We start from the raw sequence: 25427 nt of genomic DNA on the forward strand, positions 1-25427 counted from the left end.
GTTATCCCTTACTTGGACGATTCCCTGATAAGGGTAAGATCCAGGGAACAGTTGGAGGTCGGTGTAGCACTATCTCAGATAGTGTTGCGGCAGCACGATTGGATTCTCAATATTCCAAAATCGCAGCTGGTTCCGTCGACGTGTCTTCTGTTCCTAGGGATGATCCTGGACACAGTCCAGAAAAAGGTGTTTCTCCCGGAGGAGAAAGCCAGGGAGTTATCCGAGCTAGTCAGGAACCTCCTCAAACCGAGCCAAGTCTCAGTGCATCAATGCACAAGGGTTCTGGGTAAAATGGGGGCTTCCTACGAAGCAATCCCATTTGGCAGATTCCACGCAAGAACTTTCCAGTGGGACCTGCTGGACAAATGGTCCGGGTCGCATCTTCAGATGCATCAGCGGATAACCCTGTCACCAAGGACAAGGGTGTCCCTCCTGTGGTGGTTGCAGAGTGCTCATCTTCTAGAGGGCCGCAGATTCGGCATTCAGGACTGGGTCCTGGTAACCACGGATGCCAGCCTGCGAGGCTCGGGAGCAGTCACACAGGGAAGGAATATCCAGGACTTATGGTCAAGCCTGGAGACATCACTTCACATAAATATCCTGAAGCTAAGGGACATTTACAATGCTCTAAGCTTAGCAAGACCTTTGCTTCAAGGACAGCCGGTGTTGATCCAGTCGGACAACATCACGGCAGTCACCCACGTAAACAGACAGGGTGGCACAAGAAGCAGAAGGGCAATGACAGAAGCAGCAAGGATTCTTCGCTGGGCGGAAAATCATGGGATAGCACTGTCAGCAGTATTCATTCCGGGAGTGGACAACTGGGAAGCAGACTTCCTCAGCACGACCTCCACCCGGGGAGAGTGGGGACTTCACCCAGAAGTCTTCCACAGGATTATAAACCGTTGGGAAAAACTCGACAGGTATTGCGCCAGGTCCAGGGACCCTCAGGCAATAGCTGTAGACGCTCTGGTAACACCGTGGGTGTACCAGTCAGGGTATGTGTTTCCTCCTCTGCCTCTCATACCCAAGGTACTGAGATTGATAAGATGGTGAGGAGTAAGCACTATATTCGTGGCTCCGGATTGGCCAAGAAGGACTTGGTAACCGGAACTTCAAGAGATGCTCACGGAGGATCCGTGGCCTCTACCTCTAAGAAGGGACCTGCTCCAGCAAGGACCCTGTCTGTTCCAAGACTTACCGCGGCTGCGTTTGACGGCATGGCGGTTGAACGCCGGATCCTGAAGGAAAAAGGGCATTCCGGATGAAGTCATCCCTATCCTGATCAAAGCCAGGAAGGATGTAACCGCAAAAACATTATCACCGCAATTGGCGAAAATATGTTGCGTGGTGCGAGGCCAGTAAGGCCCGACGGTGGAAATTCGACTGGGTCGATTCCTACATTTCCTGCAAACAGGAGTGTCTATGGGCCTGAAATTGGGGTCCATTAAGGTTCAAATTTCGGCCCTGTCAATTTTCTTCCAAAAAGAACTAGCTTCAGTCCCTGAAGTTCAGACGTTTGTAAAAGGGGTACTGCATATACAGCCTCCTTTTGTGCCTCCAGTGGCACTTGGGATCTCAATGTAGTTTTTTTTTTGGATTCCAAAAGTCACATTGGTTTGAACCACTTAAATCTGTGGAGTTAAAATATCTCACATGGAAAGTGGTCATGCTGTTGGCCCTGGCCTGGGCCAGGCGCGTGTCAGAATTGGCGGCTTTATCCTGTAAAAGCCCTTATCTGATTTTCCATTCGGACAGGGCGGAATTGAGGACTCGTCCTCAATTTCTCCCTAAGGTGTTTTCAGCATTTCACTTAAACCAACCTATTGTGGTGCCTGCGGCTACTAGGGACTTGGAGGATTCCAAGTTGCTGGACGTAGTCAGGGCCCTGAAAATATATGTTTCCAGGACGGCTGGAGTCAGAAAATCTGACTCGCTGTTTATCCTGTATGCACCCAACAAGCTGGGTGCTCCTGCTTCTAAGCAGACGATTGCTCGTTGGATTTGCAGTACAATTCAGCTTGCACATTTTGTGGCAGGCCTGCCACAGCCAAAATCTGTAAAAGCCCATTCCACACGGAAAGTGGGCTCATCTTGGGCGGCTGCCCGAGGGGTCTCGGCTTTACAACTTTGCCGAGCAGCTACTTGGTCAGGGGCAAACACGTTTGCTAAATTCTACAAATTTGATACCCTGGCTGAGGAGGACCTGGAGTTCTCTCATTCGGTGCTGCAGAGTCATCCGCACTCTCCCGCCCGTTTGGGAGCTTTGGTATAATCCCCATGGTCCTTTCGGAGTCCCCAGCATCCACTAGGACGTTAGAGAAAATAAGAATTTACTTACCGATAATTCTATTTCTCATAGTCCGTAGTGGATGCTGGGCGCCCATCCCAAGTGCGGATTGTCTGCATTACTTGTACATAGTTATTGTTACAAAAATCGGGTTATTGTTGTTGTGAGCCATCTTTTCAGAGGCTCCTTCTGTTATCATGCTGTTAACTGGGTTCAGATCACAAGTTGTACGGTGTGATTGGTGTGGCTGGTAATGAGTCTTACCCGGGATTCAAAATCCTTCCTTATTGTGTACGCTCGTCCGGGCACAGTATCCTAACTGAGGCTTGGAGGAGGGTCATAGGGGGAGGAGCCAGTGCACACCAGCTAGTCCTAAAGCTTTTACTTTGTGCCCAGTCTCCTGCGGAGCCGCTATTCCCCATGGTCCTTTCGGAGTCCCCAGCATCCACTACGGACTATGAGAAATAGAATTATCGGTAAGTAAATTCTTATTTTAATAAAACAAAACAGCAATTTCTCAATTTGCCAACCAACAACAAACTGTATGGTGTATGTAACATTAAGGTATGGTGAATGCGTAACAATAATAAAATGGTGGCACCACGTACACAGTAAATAAAGAACAGACAGGATTAATTCAATGATATAATGCAAACCAAGTGGTCCTCCATTCTTCAATCCCCCTCCCCTTCTATATTATTGTGGTGCAGAAGCTATTGAAGGCACTGTAAATAAATCAGCCTATTTCTGCCAAAAAATTGCATTGGCCTCTTATTATTAACTTTCATTAGATCAACTTTGATTAGCAATAAGTAATAAAATACTGCAACGACAAGATATTGATGGGATATAAAGCCTGCATGTACCTGAGACAGAATAGACACACAGCTTTCTTGGATGCAATACAGCAAGATGGAGAAGTTCTGTACCTCTACAAGAAAAGGGGAGAAGTTACCAAGAAAAAAAAAATTAATACTAAACCATTTTATTTGACATGTTACACGACATGTGACAGTGTTACAGAGATGATCCACCCTATGGGCCATATTCAGGTTTCTTAGTAAACCTGGAAAAGTTACCAATTGGGCAAAACCATGTTCCACTGCAGGTGAAGCAGATGTAACATGTGCAGAGAGAGTTAGATTTGGGTGGGGTGTGTTCAAACTGAAATATTGTTAACACAGGCAAAACTTGTTAACACAACAGAATTTTGGATGAAAAACCATTTTGAATTTTACAATACTCTCCATGCTTGAGGCAGAGTGGGCCAAGTTTGCCATGCCTGCTTGAGCAGGACAACCCAGCTTAGTTCAGGGTTTGTTTTATGACACCTTGGAATGTAAATGGCAAATCTATAATTATCTATTGCACTGAAAACACTATTAGACTGTACTAGCAGATGTTTATAGGTATATATACACATGAGTTCAGTCAGAAGTAGTTAAGTCAGGTTGGTTGTAAGAAGATTAAGGGGTATATGCAATTGCGGTCGAATTCCGTCTGGGATTCCACTGTTTTTGGATTCGACACAATTCGACAGTCGAATCCCGGCCGCCGGGACCCGAATTTGACATATTCAATAAAAAACGGATTCGACAGTCCCGCTGTCGAAAAACGGACCAATTGACGAATAGTGTGCATCCTGGATTCGACTTCATGGACAGCACAAAAGTGATAAAAAAACCCTGAAAAAAATTGCGTGGGGCCCCCCCCCTCCTAAGCATAACCACCCTCGGGCTCTTTGAGCCGGTCCTGGTTGTAAAAATACGGGGGGGAAAATGACAGGGGATCCCCCGTATTTTAACAACCAGCTCCGGGCTCTGCGTCCGGTCCTGGTGCCAAAAATACGGGGGACAAAACACGTAAGTGTCCCCCGTATTTTTAACACCAGCACCGGGCTCCACTAGTCAGAAAGATAATGCCACAGCCGGGGGACACTTTTATATAGGTCCCTGCGGCCCTGGCATTAAATCACTAACTAGTCACCCCTGGCCTGGGTACCCTGGAGGAGTGGGGACCCCTTAAATCAAGGGGTCCCCCCCTCCAGCTACCCAAGGGCCAGGGGTGAAGCCCGAGGCTGTCCCCCCCATCCAAGGGCGGCGGATGGGAGGCTGATAGCCAAGTGTCAAAAAAAAGAATATTGTTTTTTGTAGCAGCAAGCCTCCCCCACAAGCTGGTACTTGGAGAACCACAAGTACCAACATGGGGGGAAACAGGCCCGCTGGTACCTGTAGTTCTACTACAAAAACAATACCCAAATAAAAACAGTACACACACACACACACACACACCGTGACAGTATAACTTTATTACATACATGTACACCAACATACACACATACTTACCTATGTTGACACTAAGGCTCGGTCCCCTTCTCCACGTAGAATCCACGGGGTACCTGTAAATAAAATTATACTCACAACAATCCTGTGTAGATCGGTCTTCTTCTTGTTTGTAATCCACGTACTTGGCAAAATAAAAAAACGGAAACCACGGACCACGCACTGAAAGGGGTCCCATGTTTACACATGGGAAGCCTTTCCCCAACTGCCGGGACCCCCCGTGACTGCTGTCAAAGCGGGTCCCTTAAGCCAATCAGGGAGCGCCACATCGTGGCACTCTCATGATTGGCTGTGCGCGTCTGAGCTGTCAGGCGGCGCATAGCGCATAGGCGCTCCATTATATTCAATGGTGGGAACTTTGCGGTCAGCGGTTGACCGCGAGGGTGACCCCACATTACCTCGCGGTCAACCGCTGACCGCAAAGTTCCCACCATTGAATATAATGGAGCGCCTATGCGCTATGCGCCGCCTGACAGCTCAGACGTGCACAGCTCCTAAATAGACAAACCAAGTAGATAATCCCTTCTAATATAAATAGATATGCTATTAGCAATCAAAAAAACACAAAAAAACCCATGTTTTAAAAAAAATTTAATAGATCACGACAGCAAAATGAGGCGTAATGAAATTGACGAAATGACTGTCGAAAAGCACTGTTGTCGAATCAACATTCTTCAATTGAATATACTTTTGTTGAAAAGCCGCATTTTTACCATTGCAGACATGTCGAATTTGACAAATGTCGAATTGCAAAAAGTCGAATCTGAAACGGCAGGTTTTTTGTTGAAAAGTACTGTATTGCATTGTCGAATCCAATTAGACAGGTTTTTTTTTTTTGTCGAAAATGACCCGTTTTTCGACATTTGCGGCAATTCGACCGCAATTGCATATACCCCTAAGTGAGTCAGTAGAGAAGAAGCTAGGTGCTGGAGGAGATGGTGACACACAGAAGGAATGGTCTTTAGGTAGCTATGAATATTCCATCATGGAACAACTATGTAACTATGCACTTGCAAGTATAGACTTTATGTTAGTAATTGTCTAAATTTGTTAGATTGCTTCATGTTGTTTTAAGTTCTATAATTAAGGAAGCATAAATAGTATTAGTATATATGTCACTACTGTGTATATCTTATTCTGTATGATTTGATTTGCCTGTAAATAAACAATCAGATGATAAGAGCAGTAATCTCAAGTCTGAACTCTCTTTAAGGAATCATAACATTATAATTTCAGAATTCATATGTATAAGGAGTCGGACTGCGTATATTTATCAGCCACTTAGTTTGTAAGCCTGACACAACAGATTTGCAGATATATGTGCTAAACGCACATTAATTAAAATATATCTGTATATTAATAATAAGATTTTACTTACCGGTAAATCTATTTCTCGTAGTCCGTAGAGGATGCTGGGGACTCCGTAAGGACCATGGGGGATAGACGGGCTCCGCAGGAGATAGGGCACTTTAAGAAAGCTTTGGATTCTGGGTGTGCACTGGCTCCTCCCTCTATGTCCCTCCTCCAGACCTCAGTTAGAGAAACTGTGCCCAGAGGAGATGAACAGTACGAGGAAAGGATTTTTGTAAATCTAAGGGCAAGATTCATACCAGCCACACCAATCACACCGTATAACTTGTGATAAACTACCCAGTTAACAGTATGAACAATAACATAGCCTCGGTTCAAACCCGATCAACTATAACATAACCCTTATGTAAGCAATAACTATATACAAGTCTTGCAGAAGAAGTCCGCACTTGGGACGGGCGCCCAGCATCCTCTACGGACTACGAGAAATAGATTTACCGGTAAGTAAAATCTTATTTTCTCTCACGTCCTAGAGGATGCTGGGGACTCCGTAAGGACCATGGGGATTATACCATAGCTCCCAAACGGGCGGGAGAGTGCGGATGACTCTGCAGCACCGACTGAGCACACAGGAGGTCCTCCTTAGCCAGGGTATCAAACTTATAGAACTTTGCAAAGGTGTTTGACCCCGACCAAGTAGCAGCTCGGCACAGTTGTAGTGCCGAGACCCTTCGGGCAGCCGCCCAAGAAGAGCCCACCTTCCTAGTGGAATGGGCCTAAACCGTTTTAGGCAATGGCAATCCTGCCGAAGAATGCGCCTGCTGAATCGTGTTACAGATCCAGCGAGCAATAGTCTGCTTTGAAGCAGGAGCGCCAACCTTGTTGGCCGCATACAGAACAAACATAGCTTCGGTCTTCCTGATCCTAGCTGTTCTGGTCACATAAATCTTCAAAGTCCTGACCACATCCAGGGACTCGGAATCCTCCAAGTCCCGTGTAGCCACAGGCACGACAATAGGTTGGTTCATATGAAAAGGTGAGACCACCTTGGGCAGAAATTGAGAACGAGTCCTCAACTCTGCCCTATCAACGTGAAAAATCAGGTATGGCCTTTTATATGATAAAGCCGCCAATTCCGAAACCCGCCTTGCAGAAGCTAAGGCCAACAACATGACCACTTTCCAAGTGAGATATTTCAACTCCACTGTTTTGAGTGGTTCAAATCAAGGTGACTTGAGGAAACTTAATACCACGTTAAGGTCCCAAGGCGCCACCGGAGGTACAAAGGGAGGCTGAATATGCAGCACGCCCTTCACAAAAGTCTGTACTTCAGGAAGAGAAGCCAATTCTCTTTGAAAGAAAATGGATAAGGGCGAAATTTGAACCTTTATGGACCCTAATTTTAGGCCCAAATTCACTCCCGTTTGAAGGAAGTGAAGCAGACAGCCCAACTGGAACTCCTCCGTAGGAGCAGCTCTGGCCTCACACCAAGAAACATATTTTCGCCATATACGGTGATAATGTTTCGACGTCACGTCCTTCCTAGCCTTGATCAGGGTAGGACTGACCTCCTCCGGAATCCCTTTTTCCGCTAGGATACGGCGTTCAACCGCCATGCCGTCAAACGCAGCCGCGGTAAGTCTTGGAACAGACAGGGCCCCTGCTGCAGCAGGTCCTGCCTTAGAGGAAGAGGCCACGGCTCTTCTGTGAGCAACTCTTGCAGATCCGGATACCAAGTCCTCCTTGGCCAATCTGGAACAATGAGGATTGTTCTGACCCTTCTTATTCTTATTATCCTCAACACCTTGGGTATGAGAGGTAGAGGAGGAAACCCATAGACCAATCTGAACACCCAAGGTGTCACCAGAGCGTCTACCGCAACCGCCTGAGGGTCTCTTGACCTGGCGCAATACCTCTTTAGCTTTTTGTTGAGGCGGGACGCCATCATGTCTATCTGAGGCAGTCCCCACCGATCCGTGATCTGTGTGAAGACTTCTTGATGAAGTCCCCACTCTCCCGGATAAAAGGTTGTGCCTGCTGAGGAAGTCCGCCTCCCAGTTGTCCACCCCCGGGATGAACACTGCTGATAGTGCGCTTACATGGCCTTCCGCCCAGCTTAGAATCCTGGTCGCCTCTGCCATGGCCACTCTGATCCTTGTGCCGCCTTGGCGGTTTACATGAGCCACTGCCGTGACATTGTCTGACTGAATCAGAACCGGTTTGTTCCGAAGCCATTCCTCTGCTTGGCGTAGGGCGTTGTATATGGCCCTCAACTCCAGGACATTGATGTGGAGACCAGTCTCTAGGCTTGACCAGAGACCCAGGAAATTTCTTCCTAGTGCGACAGCTCCCCAACCTCGGAGGCTCGCGTCCGTATCACCAGGACCCAGTCCTGAATGCCGAACCTGCGACCCTCCAGGAGGTGAGCACTGCGCAGCCACCACAGGAGAGACACCCTGGCCCTGGGAGACAGGGTGATCCGTTTTTGCATGTGTAGATGGGACCCGGACCATTTGTCCAATAGTTCCCATTGAAAGGTCCTTGCATGGAACCTGCCGAACCAGAACCCTCGTGCAATGATGCACTGAAACCTTTTTTGGCTTCAATAGGTTCCTGACCAGAGCTACGAGCTCCTGAGCCTTCTCCACTGGAAGAAAAACTCTTTTTTGGTCTGTGTCTAGAATCAGGCCCAAAAAGGTCAGACGCGTTGCAGGGACTAGCTGGGATTTCGGTAAATTGAGAATCCAGCCGTGCCTCTGCAACGTCTTCACGGACAGAGATCTCGCCTTTATGAGGAGATCGTCCAAGTACGGGATAATTGTGACGCCCTGCCTGCGCAGGAGCACCATCATTTCCGCCATTACCTTGGTGAAAATTCTCGGGGCCGTGGAAAGACCAAACGGCAAGGTCTGAAATTGGTAGTGAAAGTCCTGTACTGCAAATCTCAGGAATGCCTGGTGAGGAGGGAAAATCGGAACATGAAGGTACGCATCCTTTATGTCCAGGGACACCATCCAATCCCCTCCCTCCAGGCTGGCGATGACCGCTCTGAGCGATTCCATCTTGAACTTGAACCTCTTTAAGTACAGGTTCAGGGATTTCAGATTTAAAATAGGTCTGACCGAACCGTCCGGTTTCGGTACCACAAACAGGGATGAATAATAACCCTCTCCTTGCTGGAGATGAGGGACTTCGACTATCACCTGTTGAATGTACAATTTGTGAATTGCAGCTAACACTAGCTCCCTCTCCGACGGGGAAGCCGGCAGAGCCGATTTGAAAAGCCGGCGAGGAGGCATGTCTTCGAATTCCAGTCTGTATCCCTGGGAAACAATCTCTATTGCACAGGGATCCACCTGTGATAGAACCCAGACGTGGCTGAAAAGACGAAGACGTGCCCCCACTTGATCTGATTCCCCCCGGAAAGCCCCAGCGTCATGCGGTGGACTTTGCGGAAGTAGGGGAGGACTTCTGCTCTTGGGAACTAGCCGAGTGCAGTTTTTTTCCCTTGCCTTTACCTCTGGTAACAAAGGACGATCCTCGTACCTTCTTGCTTTTATTGGAACGAAAGGACTGCATTTGATAATGCGGTACCTTCTTAGCATGCTGCGGGGGAACATAAGGTAAAAAAATAAGATTTTACTTACCGGTAAATCTATTTCTCGTAGTCCGTAGTGGATGCTGGGGACTCCGTAAGGACCATGGGGAATAGCGGGCTCCGCAGGAGACTGGGCACTCTAAAGAAAGATTTAGTACTATCTGGTGTGCACTGGCTCCTCCCTCTATGCCCCTCCTCCAGACCTCAGTTAAGGAAACTGTGCCCGGAAGAGCTGACATTACAAGGAAAGGATTTTGGAATCCAGGGTAAGACTCATACCAGCCACACCAATCACACCGTATAACTTGTGATAAACTTACCCAGTTAACAGTATGAACAATAACAGAGCATCAGATAAACCCTGATGCAACTATAACATAACCCTTATTTAAGCAATAACTATATACAAGCATTGCAGAAAAAGTCCACACTTGGGACGGGCGCCCAACATCCACTACGGACTACGAGAAATAGATTTACCGGTAAGTAAAATCTTATTTTCTCTAACGTCCTAGTGGATGCTGGGGACTCCGTAAGGACCATGGGGATTATACCAAAGCTCCCAAACGGGCGGGAGAGTGCGGATGACTCTGCAGCACCGAATGGGCAAACACAAGGTCCTCCTCAGCCAGGGTATCAAACTTGTAGAATTTTGCAAATGTGTTTGAACCCAACCAAGTAGCAGCTCGGCAAAGCTGTAATGCCGAGACCCCTCGGGCAGCCGCCCAAGAAGAGCCCACCTTCCTTGTGGAATGGGCTTTCACTGATTTTGGATGCGGCAATCCAGCCGCAGAATGAGCCTGCTGAATCGTGTTACAGATCCAGCGAGCAATAGCTTGCTTTGAAGCAGGAGCACCCACTTTGTTGGATGCATACAGGATAAACAGCGAGTTAGTCTTCCTGACCCCAGCCGTTCTGGTTACATAATTCTTCAAAGCCCGGACTACGTCAAGCAACTTGGAATCTTCCAAGTCACAAGTAGCCGCAGGCACCACAATAGGTTGGTTCAAATGAAAAGATGACACCACCTTTTGCAGAAATTGCGGACGAGTCCGCAATTCTGCCCTGTCCATCTGGAAAACCAGATAGGGGCTTTTACATGACAAAGTCGCCAATTCTGACACACGCCTAGCTGGAGCCAAGGCCAACAGCATGACCACTTTCCACGTGAGATACTTTAGCTCCACAGTCTTAAATGGCTCAAACCAGTGGGATTTCAGGAAACCCAACACCACGTTAAGATCCCAAAGTGCCACTGGTGGCACAAAAGGGCGCTGAATATGCAGCACTCCCTTAACAAACGTCTGAACCTCAGGCAGTGAAGCCAGTTCTCTTTGAAAGAAAATGGATAGGGCCGAAATCTGGACCTGTATGGACCCTAATTTTAGGCCCATAGTCACTCCTGACTCTAGGAAGTGCAGGAATCGACCCAGCTGGAATTCTTCTGTAGGGCCTTCCTGGCATCACACCAAGCACATATTTTCGCCATATACGGTGATAATTCTTTGCTGTCACGTCCTTCCTAGCCTTTATCAGCGTAGGAATAACTGCATCCGGAATGCCTTTTTCCGCTAGGATCCGGTGTTCAACCGCCATGCCGTCAAACGCAGCCGCGGTAAGTCTTGGAACAGACAGGGCCCTTGTTGCAACAGGTCCTGTCTGAGAGGCAGAGGCCATGGGTCCTCTGTGAGCATTTCTTGCAGTTCCGGGTACCAAGTCCTTCATGGCCAATCCGGAACAATGAGTATTGTTCTCACTCCTCTTTTTCTTACAATTCTCAGCACCTTTGGTATGAGAGGAAGAGGAGGAAACACATAGACCGACTGGAACACCCACGGTGTTACTAGTGCATCCACAGCTATCGCCTGAGGGTCCCTTGACCTGGCGCAATACCATTTTAGCTTTTTGTCGAGGCGGGACGCCATCATGTCCACCTGTGGCAGTTCCCGTCGATTCGCAATCTGCGTGAAGACTTCTTGGTGAAGTCCCCACTCTCCCGGGTGGAGGTCGTGCCTGCTGAGGAAGTCTGCTTCCCAGTCGTCCACTCCCGGAATGAACACTGCTGACAGTGTGCTTACGTGATTCTCCGCCCAGCGAAGAATTCTGGTGGCTTCTACCATCGCCACCCTGCTCCTTGTGCCGCCTTGGCGGTTTACATGAGCCACTGCGGTGATATTGTCTGACTGGATCAGAACCGGTTGGTCGCGAAGCAGGGTCTCCGCTTGACTTAGGGCGTTGTATATGGCCCTTAGTTCCAGGATATTGATGTGAAGGCAAGTCTCCTGCCTTGACCACAGCCCTTGGAAATTTCTTCCCTGTGTGACTGCCCCCCACCCTCGGAGGCTTGCATCCGTGGTCACCAGGACCCAGTCCTGAATGCCGAATCTGCGACCTTCGAGAAGGTGAGCACTCTACAGTCACCACAGGAGAGACACCCTTGCTCTGGGGGATAGGGTGATTAACCGATGCATCCGAAGATGTGATCCGGACCACTTGTCCAGTAAGTCCCATTGGAAGGTATGGAACCTGCCGAAGGGAATGGCCTCGTATGATGCCACCCTCCTTCCCAGGACTCGAGTGCAGTGAAGCACTGACACCTGTTTTAGTTCTAATAGATTCCTGACTAGTGTCACGAGCTCCTGAGCTCTCTCTATCGGGAGATAAACCTTTTTCTGGTCTGTGTCTAGGATCATGCCTAGGAGAGGCAGATGAGCTGTAAGAAACAACTGCGACTTTGGAATATATAGAATCCAGCCGTGTTGCCGTTTCACTTCCAGAGAAAGTGATACGCTGTTCAGCAACTGCTCTCTTGATCTCGCTTTTATGAGGAGATCGTCCAAGTACGTGATAATAGTGACACCTTGCTTCCGCAGGAGCACCATCATTTCCGCCATTACCTTGGTGAATATTCTCAAGGCCGTGAAGAGACCAAACGGCAACATTTGAAATTGGTAATGACCATCCCGTACCGCAATTCTGAGGTACGCCTGATGAGGTGGATAAATGGGGACATGAAGCAATGCATCCTTTATGTCCCGAGTCACCATAAAATCTCCCCCTTTCAGGCTTGCAATCACCGCTCTTAGCGATTCCAACTTGAACTTGAACCCTTTCAGGTATATGTTCAGGGATTTTAAATTCAATATGGGTCCGACCGAACCGTCTGGTTTCGGAACTACAACATGGTAGAATAATAACCCCCTCCTTGTTGAAGGAGGGGAACCTTGACCACCACCTGTTGAAGATACAATTTATGAATTGCAGTTAACACTGTTTCCCTCTCGTGGGGGGAAGCTGGCAGGGCCGTCGGTGAGGGGGCATCTTCTCAAAGTCCAGCTTGTATCCCTGAGACACAATATCTATTGCCCAGGGATCTAACAGGGAGTGAACCCACTTGTGGCTGAACTTACGAAGGCGTGCCCCCACCGGGCCTAGCTCCGCCTGTGGAGCCCCAGCGACATGCGGTGGATTTTTGTAGAGGCCGGGGAGGACTTCTGTACCTGGGAACTAGCTGTGTTGTGCAGCTTCTTTCCTCTGCCCCCGCCTCTGGCAAGAAAGGACGCACCTCGGACTTTCTTGTTTCTTTATTCGAAAGGCTGCATTTGATAATGTCGTGCTTTCGTAGGCTGTGCAGGAATATAAGGCAAAATATCAGAATTACCAGCTATAGCTGTGGAGACCAGGTCCGAGAACCCTTCTCCACACAATCCTCAGCCTTCCAAATGCCTCTTAAGTCGGCATCATCTGTCCATTGCATATTCTACAGGACACGTAAAGCAGAAATCGACATAGCTTTGACTCTAGGACCCAGTATACTCATGTCTCTTTGGGCATGTTTAATATATATATATATATATATATATATATATATATATATCACTTAAGACAGCATCTTTAATATATATATATTTCTAAATATATATATATATATATATATATATATATATATATGCATACTAGGGTCTCAATCTCTGCTGATAAGGTACCTGTCCACGCTGCCACAGCGCTATAAACCCATGCCGACACAATCGCCGGTCTGAGTAGTATACTAGAATGTGCACGCTATCTGCAGGATCCCTGAGAATAGCTAGTGCTACCTTCTGGGTGAACGGGACACCCTAGGGGAAGATTCCCATCACATCCTGGCCCTAGTGGGGAAAGGATACTGCTTGAGAATTTTTTGTGGGAAGCTGCAGTCTCTTGTCTGGAGTTTCCCGCTCTTTTTCCTCATGAGAGGAGGGAAATTTACCTCAGCTTTCTTCCCCTTAACATGTGTACCCTTGTGTCAGGGACAGATGAGTCATCAGTGATATGCAAATCCTCTTTTATTACAATAATCATATATTGAATACCTTTCAGCCATTTTGGCTGTAACTTTGCATTATCGTAGTCGACACTGGAGCCAAACTCCGTGTCGATATCAGTGTTTATTATTTTGGATAGTGAGCATTGTGAGACTCTAAAGGTCTCTGTGACATAGGGACAGACATGGGTAGATTTCCTGTCTGTTCTCTAATCTTTTGTGCAATAAATTCACCTCAGCACTTACGCATATCCAAACAGGTGTCGGCGTTGTCGACGGAGACACCCTCTCACACACATATTTGCCCTATCTCCTCCTTAGGGGAGCCTTTTACCTCAGACATGTCGACACACACGTACCGACACACCACACACACAGGGGATGCTCTATTTGAAGACAGTTCCCCCACAAGGCCCTTTGGAGAGACAGAGAGAGAGTATGCCAGCACACACCCCAGCGCTATTTGACCCAGGAATCACACAGTAACTTAGTGTTAACCCAGTAGCTGCTGTATATATTGTTTTTGCACCAAATTTATATGCCCCCCTCTCTTTTTACCCTCTTCTATTACAGGGGAGAGCCTGGGGAGCTTCTCTCAGTGGATCTGTGGAGAGAAAATGGCGCTGGTGAGTGCTGAGGAAGAAGGCCCCGCCCCCTCAGCGGCGGGCTTCTGTCCCTTTTCTGTGTAAAAATAATGGCGGGGGCTCGTACATATATACAGTGCCTGACTGTATATATGTATAATTTTGCCAAAAGGTATCTTAATTGCTGCCCAGGGCGCCCCCCCCCCCCCCTGCGCCCTGCACCCTACAGTGACCGGAGTGTGCGGTGTGCTGTGGGAGCAATGGCGCACAGCTGCAGTGCTGTGCGCTACCTTAAGTGAAGACAGGAGTCTTCAGCCGCCGATTTCGATGTCTTCATGCTTCTGCTGCTTCTGTTCTTCTGGCTCTGCGAGGGGGACGGCGGCGCGGCTCCGGGACCGGACGATCAAGGTTAGGTACCTGTGTTCGATCCCTCTGGAGCTAATGGAGTCCAGTAGCCTAAGAAGCGCTACCTAGCTGCCGTGAGTAGGTTTGCTTCTCTCCCCTCAGTCCCTTGTAGCAGAGAGTCTGTTACCAGCAGAAGCTCTCTGAAAATAAAAAAACCTAACAAAATAACTTTCTTTTCTAGCAAGCTCAGGAGAGCCCACTAGGAGCACCCAGCTCGGCCGGGCACAGATTCTAACTGAGGTCTGGAGGAGGGGCATAGAGGGAGGAGCCAGTGCACACCAGATAGTACTAAATCTTTCTTTAGAGTGCCCAGTCTCCTGCGGAGCCCGCTATTCCCCATGGTCCTTACGGAGTCCCCAGCATCCACTAGGACGTTAGAGAAATTCGATTTACCGGCCGTAGCAGTAGAGACAAGGTCCGAGAGGCCTTCTCCAAACAACTCCTCCCCCTTGTAAGGCAATGACTCCATATGCCGCTTTGAGTCGGCGTCTCCCATCCACTGTCGGGTCCACAAGAGTCGCCTAGCAGAAATAGACATAGCGTTTATTCTGGAGCTTAGTAAACAAATGTCTCTCTGAGCATCCCTCATATACAAGGCAGCATCTCTGATATGCTCAATGGTCATTAGAATGGTATCCCTATCTAAGGTGTCAAATTCCGTAGATAAGGAGTCTGCCCATGCCACGACAGCACTACAAGCCCAGGCCGACGCCATGGCCGGTCTAACGATAGTTCCTGAATGTGTGTAAATGTGCTTCATGGTAATTTCCTGCTTGCGATCAGCAGGATCCTTGAGGGAAGCAGTATCCGGAGAAGGCAGTGCCACCTTCTTGGATAAGCGTGTCAGCGCCTTGTCTACTTTAGGCGAAGATTCCCATCGTATCCTATCCCTCTGTGGAAAAGGATACGCCATAAGAAACCTTTTGGGAACATGTAGTCTCCTATCCGGAGACTCCCAAGCCTTTTCGCACAATTCGCTTAGCTCAAATGAGGACGGAAACGTGACCTCAGGCTTTTTCCCTTTATACATGTGAACCCTCGTGTCAGAGACAGGGAGTTCCTCAGTGATATGCAAAACCTCTTTTATGGCAATAATCATGTATCGAATACCCTTTGCCACCTTCGGCTGTAATTTTGCATCCTCGTAGTCGACACTAGAGTCAGTATCTGTGTCAGCGACCTGGGATATGGGGCGCTTTTGAGACCCTGAAGGTCCTGGCGCCACAGGGACAGGCATAGTCTGGCTACCTGACTGACCTAGCTTCAGCCTTGTCTAACCTTTTATGCAGGAGATTCACATTTGCATTTAAGACATTCAGCATATCCACCCAGTCCGGTGTCGGCGTTGCCGACGGCGACCTGACATTCAAACACTCCCCCTCCATATTAAGCGAGCCTTCCTCGTCAAACATGTCGACACACACGTACCGAAACACTTCCCACACACACAGGGAAACTCTTTCTGAAGACAGTATCCCCTTTAAGGCCCTTTGGAGAGACAGAGAGAGAGTATGCCAGCACACACCCCAGCGCAATGACCCTGGAGACCAACACAAAATGTTTTTCCCCCAGCAGCGCTGTATAATATCTTATCCGCCAATTATGTGCCCCCCCCCTCTCTTTTAAACACCCCTTCACCGTGTGTAAGTAGGGGAGAGTCCGGGGAGCTTCCTCTCAGCGTTCTGTGGAGAGAAAAATGGCGCTGGTGAGTGCTGAGGGAGAAGCCCCGTCCCCTCGGCGGCGGGCTTCGGTCCCGCTCAAATTTGTGTAAAAATGGCGGGGGCTCTTTTATATACATGTACAGTGCCCAGCTGTACATGTATATATCTTTTTGCCATGTTTTGAGGTGTTATTATTGCTGCCCAGGGCGCCCCCCCTGCGCCCTGCACCCATACAGTGACCGGAGTGTGCGAGGTGTGTGGAGCAATGACGCACAGCTGCGGTGCTGTGCGTTACCTCAGTGAAGCCGCTGAAGGCTTCTGCCGCCTGAGACGTCTTCTTGCTTCTGTTCTTCTGGCTCTGTGAGGAGAACGGCGGCGTGGCTCCGGGGGTGGACGCCCAGGACGAACCTGTGTTCACCCCCTCTGGAGCTAATGGTGTCCAGTAGCCGAGGAAGCAGATCCTATCATTTAAGTAGGTCTGCTCCTCTCTCCCCAGTCCCTCGATGCAGGGAGCCTGTTGCCAGCAGTGCTCCCTGTAAAAATAGAAAAATCCAAACAAAAATGCTTTCTAATGCAAAGAACTCAGGAGAGCTCCCTGCAGTGCGCCCATCTTCCTCTGGGCACAGTGTAAAACTGAGGTCTGGAGGAGGGACATAGAGGGAGGAGCCAGTGCACACCCAGAATCCAAAGCTTTCTTAAAGTGCCCTATCTCCTGCGGAGCCCGTATATCCCCAATGGTCCTTACGGAGTTCCCAGCATCCTCTAGGACGTTAGAGAAAATCATATATGGTATATTAATATTAAAAAATATATAATTTATAAATATTATTCCATAACTCAATAAGTGTAAAAATAAAGCAGACAATATCTACTATGCACAGAGACAATATAACCCACCCAAATCTTACTCTCTCTGCACATGTTACATCTGCCCCACCTGCAGTGCAACATGGTTTTGCCCAGTTGCTTGTCTTTTTGGTTTGCTAACAAACCTGAATAACCCCCTAAATGTGGAAGAGTTATTTTTCAGAACATAAACAAAGAGTTGGCGCAATTACAGAATACATAACAAACAAATGGAAGAAGTCCAGATAAACCCAGTGAATAAGTTATGAGAACCTAAATAAATAGGAAACAGCCAACTCTGCCCCAGGAGGGGAGGAATGGATAAATTGCGGGGGGGGGGGGGTGTTAGGAAACTTTATGATCTTCAATTATGTTTATGTTTTCTACTTCTATAAGCAGCATTAGATCCCTTCCCTCAGCTTCTTATTTTCCTTTCTTTAACCTTCCCTTCATCACAAAAAAATACTATATTTTGAAATCAAATTAACTGGCTGTAGCTATGGGTGACACCACATAATAATGGTCTACAGTATATTGGGGAATATGTAGTTAGCTTATACTGTATGTAAAAGAGAAAGAAAGAAAGACTCTTGCGTGGGGAACTAGTTTTCTGAAGGTTCAACCATTTTATGGGAAAAGCATCAATGTAATATTTATAGTAAGCAAATAAAATTCTGATAATTTTGATATTACTTAATCCAATGATAAACAACTATCTCCAGTGAAAGCACTAATAAGGATATTACAGTATATAAGTAATTATATTGCAGGGCAGTTTCTATTAAGTTGGGGTGGCTTCCAATGGTTATGTGCATTAACTCACAGATTCTGTTTGCAGCTTAGATCAGCATAGATCAAGCAATATCTTAGTACTGTAACTTGCAGATAAATATGCAACATAAGCTGCCAATGCATGTAATTGAATCTACCCTTAAGCTGATTATTTTCTTTATTGTGGATGATATTATTCAATAAACATTTTATTAGCGTATAGAACAATGAGGAGTATCTGGCTTTTCAGACCTCCTGGGAAGTGTGGAGGGTAGGTAAGTGAAGCTAGAAACCCCTCACTTATAGCATCCGTGCAAGTACGGTTGTCATGAAATTGGGTAGAGCATGATGCTGTGATTCGTGTCATCACATTGCAGTAGGTGGAGTAAGATGGAACACATTGCCTCATCATACTGGGTTCCTTTTGCTTTGTACTGAACTAAAAAAAACATGTCTTGATTTTGTAGGACTAAATGACCTGGTTGGAGAAGGCACATATGTAAATATTGTTGCACAGCATTTTTCACCTTAAAAATGGACCAGATTTAACTGCTTGTGTAAACCACGCATCATACCTCCCGTTTTCAGGGTCAGGGAAATGTGCAATTTATAATGTGTTGTGTGGGCAATTAGGAGCACTTACACTAAAATAATAAGCAAGGGTCTACATTTTGGAGGTTTGTAATGGATGCTGGATGATACTGTATTTTTCGGTACTGGGAAACAGTTCCACTTCATTTGCAGTATTATTTTGCAGTAAATAATTGAATGCATTCTGATTAGGAGACTTTGGGGTACATTTACTAAGGTGGGAGGTTTTTTTTAGAACTTGTGATGTTGCTCATTGCAACCAGATACTTAATATTTATCTAGCTACTTTAAGTAGGTAATAGATAGAATCTGATTAGTTGCTATGGTCAACATTACCAGTTCTAAAAAAAACTCCCACCTTTGTAAATGTACCCCTTTGGAAGTGCACTGTTCGTTGTTACACTATACAATACTTGAAGTGAAGTTTATATATAGCTTAAACAGCAAAAATGTTAGAAATTATATTCCAGGGTTTTCACATGTGTAAAATCCTGCCAAACTTGTAGCAGTGCTATAAAATTATCTTCTTTAGTCTTTTTTTATATATATATATATATATATATATATATATAAAGAAGATTAGAACCAAAAGCTTCTTAACATGATTGCAAATAGAATGGAGTAAGTGCAGTAATCAAATCATTAAATTCCACCCTAAATTTGGGTGGGAATAAGAAGAAACTTTGAAAAAGATTGGCACTAACTAGAGACGCAGTAATCAGAGGTAAATCCAGAATTCTGATCTGTTATATACATTAAAGCTATAAAACCATTGCTCCAACCATAATACCCTCACAAATATAATCTGTAGAATCAAAAAAGTTCTCAATACCCTTGCAGAAAATGGGCAGGAAGGGGGGTTGATTATAAAAAAAAAAAAAAAAAGGGAAAAGCACGAGGGAAAAGGGACCTGCTTGTGAGAGGTTACGAGAAAGATGTATCAAGCAGTGAAAAGAGTGAAGTGGACCAATGGAGAAGTCGCCCATAGCAACCAATAAGGTTCTACGCATCATTTCATAAAAAGACTGCATCAAAATAGACTGCATCTGACTGGTTTCTATGAGCAACTTCTCCACTCTTTCCACTGCTTGATACATCAACCCAAGAGAGAGAAAAAGAAAAAGCACAGAGAATAGAGGAGAGAGAGAGAGAGAGAGAGAGAGAAAAAGAAAGAAAGAAAGAAAGAAAGAAAGAAAGAAAGAAAGAAAGAAAGAAAGAAAGAAAGAAAGAAAGAAAGAAAGAAAGAAAGAAAGAAAGAAAGAAAGAAAGAAAGAAAGAAACAGACAGAAAGGGGTATAGGGTACGCCAGAAAGCTCTGTTTTCTTCATTATATAGATATGCAGATTGCTGTTACACGTCAACAACAAAGTTATTCACGTTCTTATATGTTAAAGTGCATTTTTTAAAGAAAATATACTTACGTTTTTACATGTCTGATAATACAATGACCATACAGTAGATTTTATTATAGCAACACTTATTATTTTTCCAAAACTGTAAATTCCCTGCAGAACTCATATTGCTAGGCCGTATCATGGGAGCTGAACTAAGTTGCTATGGAGCTGCCAACAAGTTAACAGTTTTCATAAAATGGATATTGATAAACCAAGGATCTGCAACCAGAGGTCTTCCTGAGGTTTATACTGAGTACTTACGAAACAAACTTTCCCACTTCTAATTGGAGAACTGGGTTGCGCAACTGAACCTCAAGTAACAGATCTTCAGCCTGAATTCCATCAGCTTTTAGAGGATGAGGAGAGAATAAACGCAGATATCCACTGTAACTTCCAACAATTATTTTGTCTGAGGAAATAAAGAGACACCTTATGGAGATAGCATATAAAAGGCCATGTATCCGCTAAAAACATAGAAAAGCATCAGCAGCAGGATTTTAATTTTTAAAGCCTGTCATTGATATTGGCCATTGCAATGTTTTATCTTTGCTGAATAATCTGATGACATTTTTATAAACACATGGTCAGATTAGCTAAGTAGGCACATGGACTACAAGGTTCCCCAGTGTGACCCAATCACTGCTGGTAACAGTGATTGGGTAGTCCAGGGGCACCTCTATTCAGTGCTTGCAGAGCAGGTATTGCAATGAGGAATTCTTTCATGGATCATTTTGATTATGGCGATCGATTTAGAATATTAATACGGGACCTCCAAGTATGAATGGCCAGTTATCCTAAATAGTTTAAAAGTTCAAGTTCCTATCATCAAAATGAATATACTGTGTTCAAAAAAATAAATACTTTTTTTTTTTTTTTTTACTAAAATCGTGTTGGATAAGTCTTCAATAGATGTTTTTGACTTAATAAAAACATAAAAAAAACTTGACAATTTCTGTGGTTTTTGGAAATCCAATTCCAAAATATCCGATAATGAATAAAAAGGGAAACAAAAAATGGAAAACATTACTCTTGCAGTATCGGACCTTAGCCATAAATGTATACCTACACTACTGGATACACATATGGGGGTCCGCACCTCTCGCTGACACTCGTCCCGCCCCCAGAATCCCACAAGTCAAGAGTGCTTTTATAGAACTAGGGCAGATACAGCCTCCTCCTCTTAGCCAACATGTTTTGATCAATCCTCTGATCATTGTCAAGGCATAGATATATGCCTTGACAAAGATCAAAGGACTGATCAAAACACGTTGGCTAAGAGGAGAAGTGGCCCTTTGACCAGACCAGGTGAAGACGGGTGTCCGTGTGGAGCTGGTGTGTGCCCGGGACGTTAAAAATTTACCCAGTTTTCTATAGGCACCTTTCTAATCCAAAATCTGGTAGGAGGCCACCATCATCAAGTTCTGGATTGTATTTTATATGTTCTTATGTGATATCCTTGCGTGTGTCACAACAGGCTGAAGTTGAAAATCCATAGGCTGAGCATTTGTTGGAGGAGTGGCTGCAGAAGCAGGAAAGTAGCAGGGAGGAACTTCGGAAATGTGGGATGTTTTAAAAGGGTTGCTGGATAGCAATATTCATAACTTTGGCCCTCATTCCGAGTTGATCGCTCGCTAGCTGCTTTTAGCAGCAGTGCAAACGCTAGGCCGCCGCCCTCTGGGAGTGTATCTTAGCTTAGCAGAATTGCGAACGAAAGGTTAGCAGAACTGCTCGAAAAACCCTGCGTTCAGCCAGCCACTCCCCCATTTCCCCAGGCACGCCTGCGTTTTTACCTGTCACGCCTGCGTTTTTTTAGCACACTCCCTGAAAACGGCCAGTTACCACCCAGAAACACCCACTTCCTGTCAATCACTCACCGATCAACATAGCGACAGAAAAGCGTCGCTAGACCTTGTGTAAAACTGCATAGTTTTGTGTGTAAGTACTTCGCGCACGCGTACTGCGGCCCGTAAGCATGCGCAGAAATGCCGATTTTTAGCCTGATCACTGTGCTGCGAACAACGGCAGCTAGTGATCAACTCGGAATGAGGGCCTTTATTCCCATGGGCAGTAAACGCAGGAGTATTAAACTCAAACCGATGTGTCTTAACAAGAAGGTTAAGGCAAAAATGGATAAAAAAAAAAAAAAGCGGGCTTTCAAAGCATTTAAATCTAATGGAAAGGAGGAGTCTTTCAAGTATTACAAGGAGTGTAATAAGAAATGCAAAAAAGCAATAAGAGCAGAAGAGAGTAAAACTAATCCTAAAAAGTTTTTTAAATACATAAACGGTAAAAGGTTAAAAAAAAGGAGACTATGGGTCCATTAAAAGATGAATTAGGAGAATTGATAAATGATGACGAAATAAAAGCAGACATACTGAAAAAATTATTTTCATCAGTATTCACCAGTGAAGAACTGATGGTGGGAGTAGAGCATAACAATTGTGACAGTAATGATTCAGGGTTAGATACTTGTTTAAGCGAAGAAGTAGTACGGGAGAGACTAAGCAAAATTAAGATTAATAAATCACCTGGTCCTGATGGACTTCACCCGAGGGTTCTTATGGAGCTTAGTTCACAACTAGCACGACCCCTATACTTGATTTTCAATAGTTCAATTAGATCAGGCATGGTACCGAAGGATTAACGTATAGCTGAGGTAGTGCCATTATTTAAAAATGGATCCAAAAATCTTCCGGGAAACTACAGACCAGTTAGTTTAACATCTATAGTGGGGAAAATATTGGAAGGATTTCTAAGGGACAGCATACAGGAGTATCTACAGTCCGCTAGGATTATTAGGAAAAGCAGTGGATGTGGTCTTCCTAGATTTTGCAAAAGCCTTTGATACAGTTCCTCACAGGAGACTGATGATCAAATTAAAGGAGCTTGGCCTAGGAAAAACTATTTGCACATGGATAAGCAACTGGTTGCATAGCAGGGTACAGCGAGTAGTGGTCAACAGGAAGTCCTCAACCTGGTCCCCAGTAGTCAGCGGAATACCACAAGGGTCCGTACTCTGACCACTACTGTTCAACATATTTATCAATGACCTAGAAATAGGCCTGGAAAGCATAGTGTCAATCTTTGCAGATGATACTAAACTGTGTAAGGTAATTAATTCAGAATTGGATGTGGAGTCCTTGCAGAATGATCTATCTAAACTTGAACTCTGGGCGTCTAAATGGAAAATGAGGTTCAATACAGACAAATGCAAGGTTATGCATTTTGGGACTAAAAACAAACTTGCATCCTACATATTAAATGGGGAACGTCTAGGGGAAACAGAGTTGGAAAAATTTTTGGGGGTATTCATTTATAATAGGCTTAATAACCATACACAATGTCAAATCGCAGTAAAGAAGGCAAGTAAGGTGCTAGCGTGCATAAAAAGTGGAATTGAGACAAGGGACTCTGATGTAATCATGCCGCTGTATAAGGCATTGGTACGTCCGCACCTGGAATATTGTGTTCAGTTTTGGGCACCATTGTATAAAAAAGACATCAGTGAACTCGAAAGGGTTCAAAGGCGAGCTACTAAATTGATTAAAGGCATAGAAGGACTGGACTATAAGGAAAGACTTACTAGGTTGAATATGTATACACTAGAAAAGAGGCGCCTAAGAGGAGATATTATTAATATCTTCAAATATGTAAAGGGACATCACAAAGAGTTATCAGAGGAATTATTTATTAAAAGAACACAGTTTTGGACACGTGGGTACTCGCTGCGACTGGAGGATAGAAAGTTCCGAACGCAACGGAGGAAAGGGTTCTTCACTGTTAGGGCAATCAGGATGTGGAATTCCCTGCCAGGGAATGTGATAATGGCGGACTCTGTAATTGGATTTAAAAAAGGAATGGATACATTTCTGAATGAAAAAGCTACCCAAGGTTATAATACTTAAAATATCAACGTGGTTAATCCAGGGCTAACATGAGTTATAGTAGCTAACTAGTCATAAAACATTATTCAGCAAGTATGTAGAATCATCACAACTTAAAACAGGTTGAACACGATGGGCAATTTGCCTCTATTCAACCTTAAATACTATGTTACTATGTCAAATACTATGAATTGAGGAAGCTGGATGTAGTTCCTTCTCATATAACTTGAGGTACAAGGATGAGTAACTGAAGAACAGAACTTTAAGAACTAGCCTACAAAACTCTGAAAGGAGCTGAAGCGACATGGCTGAGGAACTCAAAGGACGCTGCTGAAGACTGAATACTGACAATGCGTGAATGAAGAATACTGGATATTACTGTTGAAGAATGAATGCTGGGTGACGTTGACTGAAGAACACTGGATATTACTGTTGAAGAATGAATGCTGTGGTGACGTGACTGAAGAACATTGTATATTACTGTTGAAGAATGAATGCTGCGGTGACATGACTGAAGAACACTGGATATTACTGTTGAAGAATGGATGCTGAATAGTTGTGGCTGGAGGGCACTGCGGATGATCGCGGAACTCCTCTGCGGTCGCGGGGCACCTGAGGTGCCGCCCGGAGGGCGGACAGCTGCGGACTGCGGAACAGAGGAACCTCTGGCAGAAGTGCAGTGGAGAATGACAGGCAGACCTGTACATCGGAGTTAGAGACCTGTGGATCATGGAAAACCCACAGCGGGTACCTGAGGGAGCTCCGAACTGAAGCTTCTGCTCTAGGCAGCAACATAAAGCACTGGCAGCATGCAAGAGTGGGCTGACCCCTTTTGTAAGAGGAAGTTGCCTCCCATTGGACTGAGCAACCACTTAACTCAGCGATTGGCCACAGGTACTCTTGGGTCTCCAATATGGTGGCTCCCAGTGCTGCAGACACACGGGAACACGCCCTTTTACCCACCAGGTCACCCATCTCCTCCACTCCAGCAGTCGTACCGACACTTCCGCCAGCCCCGCCATGGCCGCGCAGTACTGCCATCAGCCGGTACTGGCCTTCGGTCCCGGAGGTAAGCATCCGGCACCTGACAACATGGAATAATTTTTTGAGCTTTTATTAAATTTTCTTTTAATATAAATTTACCCATCTCACCTGTTTAATTATAAATGTATGAAGTGTCAGAATGGCCCTCTTATGGTGATTAAGCTTGATACTTACCTATTATGAACATGCTGCACTAGATTGGGTAAATTTTATCTACCACTGCAAACAACTGTGAGGAGAATAACTGATAACAACGAACTCAACAGATTACACATTTACAAGATAAGTGTCTGTTCTGTTTCTGTTCATTACTATTTTTTGAGGTGCAGAAGTGGGAGATACCCCATTAAAAAAAATCTGTTTGTGGAAGGATAAGACCCTTGGGGTCTTTAACCTTCAGCAG

The 25427-nt window shown here is 45.6% G+C and overlaps 1 protein-coding gene across 4 annotated transcripts in view; it reads right to left on the minus strand.

Moving 5' to 3' along the window:
* The window catches only part of BBS9 (Bardet-Biedl syndrome 9), an 853332-nt gene that overhangs the window by 797854 nt on the left and 30051 nt on the right, over positions 1 to 25427 (minus strand). For all 4 annotated transcript variants that reach the window (XM_063922539.1, XM_063922541.1, XM_063922538.1 and 1 more), the window contains exons 4-5: positions 20358 to 20505; positions 3157 to 3221 (exon numbers count right to left, since the gene is read on the minus strand). In XM_063922539.1, coding sequence (XP_063778609.1) covers positions 3157 to 3221; positions 20358 to 20505 — 213 coding nt within the window. The remainder of the gene's footprint in view (positions 1 to 3156; positions 3222 to 20357; positions 20506 to 25427) is intronic.

This window comes from Pseudophryne corroboree, chromosome 5 (genome assembly GCF_028390025.1).
Source record: "Pseudophryne corroboree isolate aPseCor3 chromosome 5, aPseCor3.hap2, whole genome shotgun sequence".
Classification (NCBI taxonomy): Eukaryota; Metazoa; Chordata; class Amphibia; order Anura; family Myobatrachidae; genus Pseudophryne; species Pseudophryne corroboree.